This window comes from Natrix helvetica (genome assembly GCF_964273705.1).
Source record: "Natrix helvetica genome assembly, chromosome: Z".
Taxonomy (NCBI): Eukaryota; Metazoa; Chordata; class Lepidosauria; order Squamata; family Natricidae; genus Natrix; species Natrix helvetica.
Window position 1 is genome coordinate 26021836 of NC_138554.1, and position 16212 is coordinate 26038047.

Consider the following 16212-nt stretch of genomic DNA (forward strand, 5'->3'; position numbering starts at 1 on the left):
GTGGTGGAATAAGTGGGAATATTTACAACAGATAGTGGTTGACTTGGGACCATAATTAAGCCCAGTTGTTAAGCGGGTCATTATGTGTACATGCCCAATTTTACAACCTCTTTGGTGGCAGCTGTTAAGCAAGTGCGATACTCTGTGGTGGAATTCAAATAATTTAACAACCGGCTCTCTGCCCTAATGACTGGCTGGATAGGCGTGGATGGGCGGTCATGTGACTGGGTGGACATAGCCAACTCGATGTCATTCACGTTGAGGGGTGCTTTGCCTCGCCCTGCCTCTCTTCACTATGCCCAACCCTGCCCCCCCCTCCCAGCCACTCTTATTCATGCCAGGCTGCTCATCTTGCCAGCTGGGCAAACAGCCAAATGGCAAGACGAAGAGGGGCTGGGAGGAGAGGGGCGAAGTGTGGCCGGGCATGGCAAGGCACGCTATTCAGCTGGTTCACCAAACTGCACAAAATATTAGCTACAGGTGCGAACAGGCTGAATCCTACCACTGGCCATACTCACTAAGCCAACCCATTGTTTACTAGGACATTATTGCCATAATGTAGAAATTAAAGCCATTTTCTGACCAAAATATTTTAAATCATGGTGACATGATTTGGGGTCTCTGCAAATGGCCATAAATACAGACTGGTTGCTGATTGCCCTAAATGTGATCGTATCAACATGGGGGGAGGGGAAAGATGGGGACTGGCCATCTGAACTTCAAATCCAGGTTGTAAGTTCCTTTTTCAGGGTCAGTCATAACTTTGAAAGGCTGCTAAGTCACCAGACATAAGTTGAGGACTGCCTGTATTTTAACATCTATATTGCTGGAGATTCTATAAGGCTGTCTCATTGAGCTGGGAATGAGATGAAGGCAAAGGCATGGGGACATGGAAGATAAGCTAAATCATGTTAGGGCTGTGATTAAGTCTCCATGAGGAAAGGCCCAATAGCAATAGCACTTAGACTTATATACTGTTTCACAGTGTTTTTACAGCCTTCTCTAAGTGGTTTACAGAGTCAGAATATTGCCTCCAACAATTTGGGTATTCATTTTACCGACGTGAGAAGGAAGGGAGGCTGAGCTGGTGGGACTTGAACTGCCAAAAACCGCTGGCAATCAGCAGAAGTAACCTGCAGTACTGCATTCTAACCACTGTGTCACTATGGCCCAATATGACAGCCATCACTTTCGTATCAGTTCACTTACCATATACGTAGAATACAGAGCTCCATCCTGAATATTGAACTAGAATCCCAGCAAGAGGCATGGCCACCACTGCCCCAGCATAAGAACCTGGAAAATTATATAGGAAATATTAGTTAATTATGCAAGCCAGGATTCCTTGCTCCCATCAGCCTGTAAACCTGATACTGCAATTGCTCTTTGATCTGAAATGTCATTCTTGATCTGTAATGTTTACACATGAGAGAAAAGGAGATGATAAAACCCCACCCACAAGAGGAACAGGAGCTAATAAATAATGGTGAAAGTAAGGTGTAATTCCTTAATTATTTACCAGCAATATAATTCAACTAAAAATGAAACAAGCAGGGTAGAAGCTACAAAATAAAATTAGTAATAGTATTTACAGCTGCAGGAGACCATATTGTTTCCAAGTAAACATTACAGAATGTGTTGTCTATGAATATGAATACTTATAGATACCATAATACTGTATTGAGTGCTATGGGTAACCACTGTTTTAATTCGGTTACTGGATTATTATGAAAAAATAATATCTCACCAACAATAAGACAAAAATGTGAAAGCAACTTCATAGCCATATTTAGTGAGTTCATAAACCAATCCTGTGATTTAACCAATCCAAAGTATCAGCTTTAAGAAACAAGGTTATCTTACCACAGAAAGCTGTTGTGGCCAGGCGACTACGTTCCAAAGGAGGTGCCCATTTGCTCCAGATGCCATGGCATGCTGGGTATGTGACTCCCTGGAGGTGAAGGGCAGAGAATTATATAAAGAGGAAGATCAAAAATTTAGTTTCATTAGTTTCTTAGCTCCTTCCCATTCAGACTTTTCTGTAAGAAAGTGATAGAAACATGGAGACAGATGAAATTTCATAGAAGAATTAATCCTGTTGGCCCTGAGAAAGTAGATAGGCTCTTCAGTGTGATCACCTATGCATTTGATTTATGTCCTTTAGTTGGGCAATGTCTCCCCAGGAAATCATGAGTTGTTGGGTCCAAGCAGTGGTAAATTAATTGAGAGAGGAAGTAATTACTTCTCCATAAGACATGGTTCCACTGTACATATTGGATAATTTCTGACTTGTCTTCCCAATTCCCTTGGGAAAGATTGTTGAGAAGGTGGTCATTTTGAGGTTTCAGAAGGCTCTGGAGGTAGTTGATATATCAATCTGCTTCTGGATTAAGGCAACATACCAGACTGACATTGATCTTCCATGATAATCCAGGAAAGGACGGGAATTGATCCATTCTGGGCCTCCCTGATTTCTGAGTGGCCTATGATAGCATTATAATTGTATCCTTCTGAACTGGTTTAAGGTTATTGGGAGGCTCAGGGTTACTCCCCCAAGTCTGGGATTGTTTGGACCACCCGCCTGCCTTTTGAAAGGTTCTAAAGATTTTGCTTTTCTCTCAGAAGCCTTGTGGGGACATCTTAATTATTCTGGTTGTGGGATGGTGAGAAATGGCCACGTATGTGCTATGTCTTATTTTCTATTTATCTTAAGTTATCATAAATTGTACCTGATTGGACAGCTATAAAAATAAATAAAATAAATAATTAATAAAATAAAGTAAAATAATATCAAATATAAAAATATAAAATACATAAAATAATATAAAATATAAAATGTAAAATATTATAAAATATGAAACTTAAAATATGAAATATTTTAAAATAATATAAATATAATAAATATAATAAATATAATAAATATAATAAATATAATAAATATAATAAATATAATAAATATAATAAATATAATAAATATAAATATTATAAACATTATAAACATTATAAACTAATATAAAATATTATAAAATATTATAAAATATTATAAAATATTACAAATATTATAAAATATTATAAAATATTATAAAATATTATAAAATATTATAAAATATTATAAAATATTATAAAATATGAAACAAGCAAGCCCAAGTCTGCTTGCTAAGGTAAAGAACAATGGAATCTTTCCCCCATTCCATGTATGGGTCTATCTGAAGTGAATCTCATTTCAACTCTAATATGAGTTGAGAACATATTAGATATGAGAACAGAATCTAAAGTATGCCTACAAGCAGCCTACCAATCCAGGGGCTTCCAACAGGCAATTTAGTATTCAGAGTTGTGTTCCAACCTCACTCTTTCCTCCCTGCTATCTGTCACCTAGACAATCTGATGATTGGACACACTCTACAGCTGAGATATAAATCAGCCTTCTCCAGTTTGTTGCCCCTTGGTTGACTTTATCTTCACTTTCCATAGTGCTTGGTATGGACTTTTTGTCATGGTGGCAGTCTAAAAACTGAACACATCATGCTGAGAAAAGCTAGTGCAAACAATACAAGAAGCAAACTCCTTGTATGGAGCTGCTGTAAGGGAATATTATTGCCAGGTAGATCAAGAAATTGGAATACTGCATTCAGTTTTGGTTGCCACGATGTAAAAATGATGTGGAGACTCTAGAAAGAGTGCGGAGAAGAGCAATAAAGATGATTAGGGGACTGGAGACTAAAACATATGAAGAACGGTTGCAGGAACTGGGTATGTCTAGTTTAATAGAAAGAAGGACTAGGGGAGACATGATAGCAGTCTTCCAATATTTCAGAGGTTGCCACAAAGAAGAGGGAGTCAAGCTATTCTCCAAAGCACCTGAGGATAGGACAAGAAGCAAAGGAGAGAAGCAACTTAGAACTAAGAAGAAATTTCCTGACAGTTAGAACAATTAATCAGTCAAACAACCTGCCTTCAGAAATTGTCAATGCTCCAACATTGGAAGTTTTTAAGATGACATTGGATATCCATATGTCTGAAGTGGTATAAGGTTTCCTGCCTAAGCAGAGGGTTGGACTAGAAGACCTCCAAGTTCCCTTCCAACTCTGTCTATTCTATTCTATTCTATTCTATTCCTATTCCTATTCCTATTCCTATTCCTATTCTATTCTATTCTATTCTATTCTATTCTATTCTATTCCTATTCCTATTCTATTATTTCTATTCTATTCGGAACTCTTTGTAGAGCAAAACTGGATTCATCCCATTGAGGGCAATAGCATGGCATAGTTTGATGTTCTTCTTACACCTGCATGATACTGTTTAGTTCTTCTTCTTACAGTTTTATTATACTTTTAGTCATTTGAATAGCTCTCAATGTTTATTACTGTTAGCAATAAAAGTGTTCTTGACCAATCTTTATTTTTTATTGGATTCTTGCAATACCCTGGAGATTGGCCAGGCTTTATATAGTGTAAAGTGGAAGAAGCTCACAGAATCATAGAATTGTTGAGTTGAAACAAAGTACAAAGGATCATCTTGTAATAATCCAGCCCTGGTGGGAGATGGAAGAGGAACACTAGGGATATTGGGAAAACCATCTTCTGCAACTCCTATCCATTGTTGTGTTAACTTTGTGACCACAAAAGCAAACACGTGAAGCAGCCAGCCTTACCTCAACAAGCCCTTGTAAGATCCTCACAAAGATTACACAGCCAAAATGTACCCGAGCAGCTGAGGGAATGAGCATGTTCAAAGTAGAGGTTGCCACAATGGCAAAGCCAAAAACCCTGCAACCAATAGAAGAGGGTATTAGCAGTAGTAGCAACAAAGAGCCCTGTTTATTTTGTACACAGAGTTTCTATTGCATTGTTCTCCTAAGGAAGTGTTCTAATGTAGAGTGTCCCTTTTCACTCTTCCAGGCAATCAACCATACCCTTGCTGCAGAATACTCCATTTCACACACTCAGAGCTTGTAAACCAATGTTTTTCAAACTTGGCAACTTTAAGATGTGTGGACTTCAACCCCCAGAATTCTTCAGGAAGCATGCTGGCTGAGGAATTCTGTGATGTCCACACATCTTAAAATTGCCAAGAAAAATACTGTTGTGGACTGTTTTAGTGTCCTTTCTGTGTTTCTGTATACTTCTGTAAAATGGTGTGTGTTGGTCTCTCTTCATTTTGCTTCAGCTGACTTCATAAGAATCAATACTTTCCTCTGAGATGTAGATATGGAGGGAATAATACTTCGGTATACAAATTTCATGATTGCTGACCACCCCTGCCCCAATACCAACTCATGAAGTGCAGAGCAACGATTATCTTCTTTAAGCACCGCTCCGTATTTCATTATTTTGGATTAAGGGGACATTGCCATTTTGTTTGGGGTCAAAATTGACCCTTGAAGATGTGAAGTGAGAGCGTCCTTTGAGGCAGGATCCTCACTAATGGCTTTAGGCATCTTCTGGAGTCATCCAACTGTTGTAGTCCTGAAATAATATCAATGAGCTTTGTGTTGCCTTGATGATGAGTAGGTGATGCTAGAAGATGCTTGAACAGCCTGGAGGTGGTTTAGTCTGGCAATGTGAAACTACATAACATAAACTTTTTGTCTTGTCTGGTTACTAAAGACTTATCTTCTACTCTCATTAAAATCACTCCTGTTTACTCAAGTTCCATTGGAGACTTAATCCAATTGACTCCTGTTGGGTTAATACCTCTGTATACTGTCCAGGTAACCCTCAATTTACAACCATTGTTTAACAACTGTGCAGAGTTGCAAGGCTCTAAAAAACCTGCCCTGTGGCTAATCCTTGCATTTAAGACCATCACAACATCCCCACAGTCACGTGATCTAAATTCGGACAATTGGCAACAGGCATGTGTGTCAACTCTGAAACAGATCAGGCTGGTCACAGCCATCTTTCCGTTTTCCGAAGATTCCACACAGCTGGGGAGAGGGAGGCTTGGAATGCACACCAGCCAAAACAACTTTTTATTTCCTGGGAACCAAGGTCATCCCAAAGAGCTCAATGGGACCAGAAACAGAACCTGGTTGCCCAAGGAGATGCCAGAGCACCTAAATGGACAATTGTGATTTGTGACCTAGGGACGAGGGGGAGATGCCTAATTTTTAATTATACGAAAAAGTGGGAAATAGTCAGAGCTGTTTTTAACTTTCACTCATGCTGAATTGATGTACTCAATTTAACCAGTTCTTTGCTGAAGATGGAGCTTCAGAGTGTTGAATTATTTGGGCTCATCAGTCAGAACTTTGACAATGTGCAGATGATAGTTGCAGTATACTGGACTCATGTGATCACGATCACCATTTGCAACCTTCCCAGCTGGCTTCCAACAAGCAAAGTCAACAGGGAAGCTAGATTTATTTAATGATCATATGATTTGCTTAACAGCTGCTGCAAAAGTTTTTGTAAAATCAGGTATGAGTCACTTAACGACCACCTAGCATAACAATTGAAATTCTTGTCCCAATTGTGGTCATAAGGCGAGGCCTAACTGTATGATTCAAATTGAGCCACATCTTTAGAAGAGAAAATACAACTGAAATTGTAACTGTTCAATTATAGTCTTGGATAGCTGAGATCTGATTTAATGAAATCCTCAAGAGTTAGCCCAGCTAGGATGGCCAGTAGTGACGGACACCAGAAGATCAAGACACCAACAAAGATTCCTTAGCTCAGTGACGGTGAACCTTTTCATCACCGAGGGCTGAAAAGGGAGTGCACGTGTGACTAGGCTGCAACCCGGAAGAGGAGCTGCCCAGGGCGCATGCGTGCACCTGAAAATGAACTTTTGGTTTCCAATGCATGCATGCATGTATGCCAGCCAGCTAGTCTTCCTGTAACTGGTGCGCATGAGCGCATGACGATCAGCTGCCTGGCGCGCATGCTCATGCAGGAAAAAGGAAGACTAGCTCTTCCAGTTTCTGGCACTGCTGCACACACAAAGGCCAGCTGATCATCGCGCACAAGTGCATGCCAAAAACCCAAAAGAGGAATGGACAACACCGCGTGTGCCAGGCAACATGGCTCTGTGTGCCACTTTGGACAGGTGTGCCATAGGTTCACCATCACAGCCCTAGCTGATCTATATACAAACATATATTCCACTTTTCCCCTCAAAACAGTTACCTGTTAGCTGCAAATTTCTGTGATATGAACCCCCCTGGGATCTGGGTGACGATGTAACCCCAGAAGAATGACCCGTGGATCATGCCTACTGTCTCTGGATCCCAGTTGAACTCAGCTTTCTAAGCAGGAAAGGAGTAGAAACAAACAACAGAGGATATATGAGCAAGCAATTTCTGATGAGAGCCACTTATAGTGCCTCCTAGATAGGACTTGGAGCAACTTGGAGAAATGCAACTGAGCCAGTTTACTGCATTCTGTATTTTCAGGAAGCAAAAGACTTGCAGAAAATCATTTCAGGTAAATGAAATTGTGTGTGGACCAACAGTGGAATTCATTTTTTTTAACTACCATTTCAGTGGGTGTGGCTTGGTGGGCATGGCAGGGGAAGTATACTGTAAAATATTCATTCCCTCCCCACTCCAGGGGGAGGTTACTGCAAAATCCCCATTTCCTCCTGATCAGCTGGGACTCCGGAAGCAGAAAATAGATGGAGCCAGTCAGAGGTGGTGTTTACTGGTTCGCCGAACTACTCAACATTTCCGTTACCGATTCTCCAGAACTGGTCAGAACCTGCTGAATACCACCTCTGGCATGGGCCATTAAGTCCAGAAGTTAAACTTCATTATAGTATGTGCACAGCTAGCAGCACACGCTAATTAGAATGGAGGCTGAAGAGCATGTTTTTGAGATCATGAGAGTGGATACCTGACACCAGAATATCCAGGATTAGGAAAAACACATAAGTGGTTGTCAGGCCTGCTCTCTCTTCCTGATGTTTCTTTTTAGAAATTAAGCATTTATGTACAATTCTCAGCCTTTTGTTCCCATGTGAGTGGTGACTTGTATTTTATAAACCCAGACTGCTCAGCATGTGAAACTTCTCAGATGCTACTGCTTCATCTGTTGACCTGATGCATCTTTCAGAATTTTAAGGAGGTGCAGAATGTCTTTTTATATGAATGACCCCCTCAAAACAACAACAACAACAAAGCAACAATCCCTGAACCAAAACACAGTTACTTTCCATTAACAGAGGATGAACAGCCTCACCTTCACAATGACTTTATCCCCTTCGTAGACGGTATTATTATTAACCATGCTGACAATGGCCACGCCCAGGTTGCATCGGATGCCAAAGCTGATGCAGAAACCCAGACCGCAGAGGATGGCAATGATGTAACGGCGAGGGAGGCCAAAGCAGGTGCAGTCTACGATGGGCTGGGCCTTCTCGGAGACTTCAACAGGCCGTCCCTCTTCTGTCAGCTCGATGGTCTCTCCACCGGGCTGTTTCCTTTCTAGAATTCTGGGGGTGGGGGGGGGAGACAGCAGGCAGGGTGGGAGCAAAAAACGGGTGTATGTGTTAAAATTAGCACTTTGGTGTAGTGGTGAAGGTGATGGACTGAAAACCAGGAGATCAGGATTTCTAGTCTTCACTTAGGCATGAAAGCTGGTGGCTGCCTTTGGGCCAGAGGCTGTTGTAAAATCAGGTGTGATTCATTTAACAACCAAGCAAATGTTGCTTGCCTTAGCAACAGAATTTTAGCCCCAGTTTTGATCCTAAGTCGAAGACTACCTGATTAAGTTCAATGAAAAATCTAGACACCTTTTGAGTATGACAGAACTCTTCTTCAGATTCAGCGTTAAAGAAGAATTTCTTGACAGGGATGAAGACAGAGTTAAAAATACAGGTGTTATGGCAGAATGCTCCTATTTAACGCATAATAAGATTGCCCAGGCATTCTTCATTCAGACCTCCATTTCTGGCCTGCAGAGACCCTTATGACTGTTAGATGGCAGCAAAGGAGTATCATATTTTTGTAGCCTTAGTCTTTTTGTGTCTTCATTTAAAAATCATTAACTGATTCTAAGGCATAGAGCTGGATGGAACTACATAATCAAAGTCCTGGGTTGTTCTTGTTTTTTTTTAACACACTCTGCATTGCAACATGCATAAAAAGACACAGAGCTTCCATGATGCAATTGTGGCCCCCATCTTCTTCTTGTTTGTTTTATCTCTCTCTGCAAACCTCCCTCAACATGGCTCCATGTTTTACAAGCTTCTGTTTTTCTACTGAATAAGGAATTATAGTTTGACCTTCTTTCATTGGAAATACAAGGGAAGGCAGGGATTCAATTTGCTCATCAGAATTCACTGACTCTTGTAAATTGGTGAGCAAAAAATAGAGACAAACACAATTGCTTTTATATATGCAAAATAAGAGATTTATCTTGGAGAATACTAGGCATAAAATCAATAAAAGCAAAATCAATGATGCAGGGAAGAGCACTGCTTGGCGACTGGCAGATGCACTTAGAATCGGAGAAGGTCATACCACAGGAGGCAGGCCAATGATGCCAGGTGGGTTGGATTGTCCCATAACTATGGGATGGAATGCACATGGGCAGGTAAGTTAATTTCCTTTCTGTTAGATACTAGCTTCAGTTATAGTGGTTTCCACCAAGGTCCTCTGTTCCAGTGGGAACAGAGGTTTAATCTCAGTGGTCAAAGAGTCTGACAGCTCCCTATAAAAGGGCTGCTGTCAGACTCAACCTTCACTGGATTGTACATACTTGTTCTGTTACAATAAAGAGCTGTTGTTGCCTTTAGCCTTGTGTGCCTTTCCATTACCCGATCTAACACTGGCAACGAGGGTGGGATTGGAAGGCAACTAGGCGAACCAAAAAGAGTCTAGCAATCCAGCAAGTAAATCCAGCCCGGAGCTCAGCGCGGCTTCGAGCAGCCATTTTTGAGCGGCAAACTCAAAACGCCCTCAGAACACAAAATGGCCATGCACGCCCCACCAACTCCATATGACCCAGTCACCGAACACTGGGACTCGTATATGCTGAGGTTCAACTGCTTCCTCGAAGCCAATGACCTCATGGGCCTTTCTGAAGGCCGCAAGAAGAACATGTTCCTTGGTTACTGTGGACAGGAAGTGTTCAAAACTGCCAAAGACCTGTCAGAGCCGACACTGCTACAATCGGTCACTTGGTCTGTGCTCCAGCAGACGCTGCGGACTCACTACGCTCCCAAGCCATCTAAGCACGTCCGCCGGCGCGAATGTAATATTCACAACCAGAAGGAATGCGAATCAATTAACAAGTACGTTGCGGCGCTACAAAAGGCCGCAGCATACTGCGAGTTCCGAGATCTTGACGAGCTTATTCTTGACCGCATCATATGCGGTGTGCGGGACATTAATTTACAGAGGAGGTTACTCGCCAAATCTAACCTCACTCTACAAATTGCCTTGGACGAAGCCAGGGCATCAGAATTGGCCGTCAACAGAAACCCTGCGGAGCCAAAACACTCCACAAGATGCGCGGAAGAGCACACGCGTACATTGCAAGGCTGCTGAGGCCGAGAGCTCAGAAGGCGAAGAAGATGACAGCTGCCGCATGCGCAGTAGCTGCGCAAATTCAAACCATGATTCCTGCCTTGCGCTAGCTGCGGAGGAGACCATGCCCAATCACCTTGCCGTTTCCACAGCGCTGTGAGCAAAAGGGGCACATCACCAAAGTTTGCAGAAGCGAGCACCCCATGATGACCTGGCAGCCAAGAAGCTGAGCTAACCGTCAGGCCCAACCAAGGGGCATGGCAGAAGCCACCACGGCACTCTGAAGGTGATACCAGAGTCACTTACCACACCTCAATCGGCCAAGTCCGCACTAGACGGCCAAAGAAGCTGAAGGTCACAGTCCTCATCGATGGCTCTCCATGTGAGATGGAGATCGACACGGGGTCATCACTGACCATCATGCTGTGGTTCACGCTCAAGCGGGCTATCCCTAGCCTGAAGAAGCAGCATCTACAAGCTCCTGACATCCACCTTTGCGATTACAAGGGGAACCGGTCCCCATCGTGGGCCAGGGCACCTTCCAGGTGCAATTAAAGAAATACAGTGGCCAGCTCCCAGTGACGGTGGTCAGTGGCGACCTGCAGATCCTCCTGGGGCTTGACTGGTTTGAAGCCCTGGGCCTGGAAGTGACCGGTATCAACGCCTTGAAAGACGAGAGCGCTGAAGTAATTTTTAAGGAGTTTGAGAACGTCTTCGGCACCAGTCTGGGTAAATATGTGGGGACTACAATCTCTTTTAATTTGGATCCCAACATAGCCCCAATAAGGCTAAAACCCAGGAGAGTATCTTTCGCTTTCCGCCCAAAAATCTGGAAATTGACAAGCTCATAGGCCAGGGAATCCTAGAGCCGGTTGATCACGCATGCTGGGGGACCCCTATAGTGACACCTGTCAAATCCGACGGGTCTGTCTGCATCTGCGTGGACTACAAATGCACAATCAATGAAGCGTTACAACAAAGTGCTTACCCTGTACCCATTGTACAGCATTTATTACATTCTTTAGGCCCTGGCAAAGTATTCACTAAATTGAACATGGCACAGGCATACCAACAATTGAGCAGAGGCTCAAACCATTGTGACACACAGGAGTGCATTCAAATGTCACCGCCTGCAATTTGGAGTTAATATAGCCCCTGGACTGTTCCAAAGCGTCATGGAACGGCTTTTGCAGGGGATTCCAGGAGTCATCCCCTATTTTGATGACATCTTGGTATCGGCTGCAAATGAGGCACAATTTTTCAAACGTTTGTGAACTGTTTTGATCAGAATTCGGGACAAGGGCCTCTGTCTCAAAAAAGAAAAATGCCAAATTAACGTGCCAAGGGTTGAATTCTTAGGGTACCTAATTGATGGCTCTGGAATTCACTTGACCACTAAAAAAATTCAGGCAATTCAGGATGCCCCTACACCTTGCAATCAAACCGAGCTGTAGGTGTCTCTCGGGCTCCTTAATTTCTACAGCATCTTTCTTAAACAGAAAGCCACCATTGCTGAGCCCTTACATCGTCTCCTGGCAAAGAATGTGAAGTGGTCCCTGGGGCAGAGCCGAGGCTGCCGCATTTGCCACGGTAAAAAGACTTCTGTCAGCAGACACTTTCCTGGTGCAGTGCAGCCAGACCCTGCCACTTCTGCTGACCTGCGATGCTTCCCCATTTGGCGTCGGAGCCGTCTTCAGCCACTGCATGCCCAATGGAACCGAGGCTCCCATAGCCTTTTACTCTAGGACTTTGTCCGCTGCTGAGGGAACTACAGCCAGCTGGACCATGAGGCTTTGGCTGCAGTGGCTGGAGTAAAAAGATTTCATGAGTAGCTCTATGGCCGTGATTTCAAACTAATTATGGACCACAAACTCCTTTTGGGTTTGCTGGCTGAGGATCAACCTACTCTTGTGTCATTATCACTGTGGATGACCAGATGGACCATTTTCCTAGCTGCCTACTCCTACTGTCTCACCCACCGACCTGGCCCCATTTTGGGGCATGCTGAAGCTTTGAGTCACTGCCCGCTGCCAGAACCTCTTGCAGACCCTAACCCCGAGACACCAGCCCTGCTTATTGACTGTTTGGAGACTTGTCCTGTCTCGTCTAGTGACGTTGCCCACCACTCTGCAAAAGACTCCACCCTCGAACAAATTTTGAATTGGATGTGGAGGGGGTGGCCCAAGGGGCCTGTTGGGTCTGATTTCAAAATGTACCATTGTAAGTGTGACAAATTGTCTGTTGTTAATCGCTGTTTGCTGTGGGGGGAGTTGTTGTTCCACCCAAACTGCGCATTGCAGTGTTAGAGGCTTTACACGTAGGGCATCCTGGAATTGTCAGGATGAAATCTTTGGCCAGGAGTTATGTGTGATGGCCTAACATGGACACAGAGATAGAGGAATGGGTGGCTACCTGCACACTGTGCCAGGAGTCCAGACCAGCTCCCCCTGAGACGCACACTAAGAAGTGGAGTGACCTCAAGCACCATTGTCTAGGGTGCACATTGATTTTGCTGGCCCAGTTCATGGCCAGACATTCTTTGTAGTTGTGGATGCCTACTCGAAATGGCTAGAGGTAGTCCTGATGACCTCCACTATGGCAGAAGCGGTCATCAAGGTACTACGGAGACTTTTCTCCACACATGGCCTGCCTGACATCCTGGTCTCTGACAACAGGCCCCAATTCATGGCCATACAATTCGAGACCTTCTTAGCAGCTGAGGGAATCAGACATGCTCTGGTCGCACCATTCCATTCGGCCTCCAATGGTCAGGCGGAGAGAATGGTGAGATATGCAAAAGAGGTCCTATCCAGGATGGGCCCAGGAGATTGGAAAACACGAGTTGGCCACTATTTACTAATTCAACATATCACGCCAGTGCCACTACGGGGAGAAGCCCCTCCGAGCTTCTCATGGGTCGCCAGCTAAGATCCCACTTAGACCAGCTACACACAACTATTCTGCCACATCACCCCCAGACTCCACAAGCAAATTTCGAAACTTTAGCATAGGGGGATTCAGTTTCAACCCACAACTATGCCGGGGGAACTCTGAGGATTCCTGCCACAGTGATAGGCATCAACAGGCCTTGCTCTTATCTTGTAGAGCTCGAGGATGGTCGGAATTGGAGAAGGCACGTTGATCAACTCTGTGGCCATCTCTCCAACTCCACTCTTAGGCAGCCAGGTAACTCCTGCTCAAATTAGCCAAAGCCCTACACAAAAGGAGCACAAAGTCACTCCTTCCACAGCCAACTCAAACCCGAAGTCACCGGGATACTTAGCTTCTTGTGTTGCAGGCCCTCAGCGAGCTCTGAGTGAACTGGCTCCAGAACCTCCAGCCGCAGCCTGTGAAAGGTTCCAGGAGCTTCCACCAAGCAAAGCTGCAGAGCAAACAGGTCCGTCCGACCTGTCCAAAGAACACCCTCCGACTGAACTGTGCAGATCAGGCAGAGCCCACCTACCTACGTGATTACGTAACTTGTAGGATGATTCCATCTAAGAGGGGAGAGGTGTTAGATACTAGCTTCAGTTATAGTGGTTTCCACCAAGGTCCTCTGTTCCGGCGGGAACAGAGGTTTAGTCTCATTGGTCGAAGGGTCTCACAGCTCCCTACAAAAGGGCTGCTGTCAGACTTAACCTTCACTGGATTGTACATACTTGTTCTGTTACAATAAAGAGCTGTTGTTGCCTTTAGCCTTGTGTGCCTTTCCATTACCCAATCTAACACTTTGCTAGGGCAAATTTGACATGGTTCATTTATTTTAAAAAAAACACAATCCAAAATCTATTTTTGGTCTGACATGACAGTTTTCATGTATGTCTTATCTCAAATTGGCAAGAAAGCCTCTCTTCAAGGAACTAATCAAGGAGACAAGCAACCTAAAACTAAGGAGGAATTTCCTGATAGTGAGAACAATTATTCAGTGGAATGACTTGCCTCTAGAAGTTGTGGGTGCTCCAACACAGGAGGTTTTTAGGAAGAGATTGGACAACCATGTCACTGAAATGGTATAGGGTTTCCTTCCTGAGCAAGGGGTTGGATTAGAAGACCTCCAAAGTCCAACTCTGTTATTCTGTTATCAATTTTTGGCAATACTAAGGGTATTACCAAGGGGGTCTATTGATTGCCCTGCTACTTACAGGCTCATCCTGGTTTAATGAACGGAAAGGTTTTTTTGCCTATTTCCCAGTTTGTACTGAAGAATTAATAGACTCTGTTTCACTGAAAGCAGAGTGACCTGTAACTAGGCGGCTGTGAGAAGGAATTGCAAAAGTTTTCCTCTGCCAAGAATTGTAAAAAAGCTTGGAGCTCTCCCAAGTCCTTGTCCGTCACCAGCCTCTTCCTGCTCTTCCATACCGTCTTGTCAGCCTGGTGGAGAGGCGGGTGCAACCCACGCAGAAGCTGTTCTGAGCAGAGCCGATGCAGATGGGCTGTGAGCTCTGTCTCGGCTCCAGGCCCAAGAATTCTTTCTCTTGCTTAGCAACCAGGGAACATGGTCCTTCTTCCCAATCCTGCTTTGCCTGACCCTCTCTTCCCTCATTCTAAAATTCTCCCTGCCCTTCTTCTAAATCTTCAGTCTTCCGTATCTCTCCTGTCTTCCTCTGCCTTGCAGGACTGGTTGCAATAAGTGAGGAGTTCTTGGTAATGTTTTGGTCCACCTGGCATGAAGGAAATTTTCTGCATCCTTTTGAAACTCTCAAGTGCTTAGAACACCAGATGGACAGAAGGGCCCATGTTCATTTTCTCAACCTTAAATTCATTGCATCCCATTTCTGCCTGTATTTTTATCCTTTTCCCTTGGGCTGCCCCCCCCCCCAATCGTACACACTTCTATGTCTATTTATCTCATTGTATTTTTGCACATCTACCATTTTTTCTGGTATTGTCATATACTATTTGATTGAATACCAATGCATTTTAATGCCATGTTTGCAAATATATGCATCATTTCCCTAATACTCACATTGTGTATGTCTTAAAAAAGCAAGAACACCATTGCAGAATTCAGAAGAGTGTGAATATCAAAGAACAACTGTATTTTTGTCTCACTGGGGAAGTGCTAATTTGGTAAGTTTAGTAAAATCCCACCTCCGTTTTTACTTCTGGCCTCTATTTCTACCATTCTCTGTTCCTTTCATTACTTACTGAATTACTGATTAAACTGGTGAAACTAGTTCTGATGTGTCTAATAGTAGGGAAAAAGATATGGGATTTGTGGATTTATAAAGTACTTTGTCTTCCGAGCTTTTTAACTCTGAACCTTTTCCCTATCATTTATGCATTTTAGTGGAAATTCCCAGGTACAAGCAACAGGTATAAGTACATTTGCCAACCATACAAGAAGCCCTTGACTTACGACCACAATTGAGCTCAAAATTTATGTTGCTAAACAAAGCAGTTGTTAAGTGAATTTTGCCCTATTTTACAAGCTTTCTTGCCAGACTTGTTAAATGAATCACAACAGTTGATAAATTAATAACACAGTTCTTAAGTGAACCTGGCTTCCCCATTGAGTTTGGTTGTCAGAAGGTCGCAAAAGGGGATCACACGATCCCAGGATACTGCAATTTTCATAAATATGAATCAATTGACAAGAATCTGAAATATGATCATATGACCACTGGGATGCTGCAGTGGTCATAAGTGTAAAAACAGTAATAATTTACTTTTTTTTTAGTACTGTTGTAACTTTGATCACTAAACGAACTGTTGTAAATTGAGGACTAGCTGTA

General features: G+C 43.3%; 1 protein-coding gene across 1 annotated transcript in view; it reads right to left on the reverse strand.

The window, feature by feature from the left end:
* Positions 1–16212, reverse strand: part of SLC17A7 (solute carrier family 17 member 7) — a gene marked incomplete at its 5' end in the record, with an annotated part of 68482 nt that overhangs the window by 25172 nt on the left and 27098 nt on the right. Inside the window, 5 exons of the mRNA XM_081933675.1 lie at positions 1210–1296; positions 1864–1951; positions 4658–4772; positions 7137–7255; positions 8187–8439. Coding sequence (XP_081789801.1) covers positions 1210–1296; positions 1864–1951; positions 4658–4772; positions 7137–7255; positions 8187–8439 — 662 coding nt within the window. The remainder of the gene's footprint in view (positions 1–1209; positions 1297–1863; positions 1952–4657; positions 4773–7136; positions 7256–8186; positions 8440–16212) is intronic.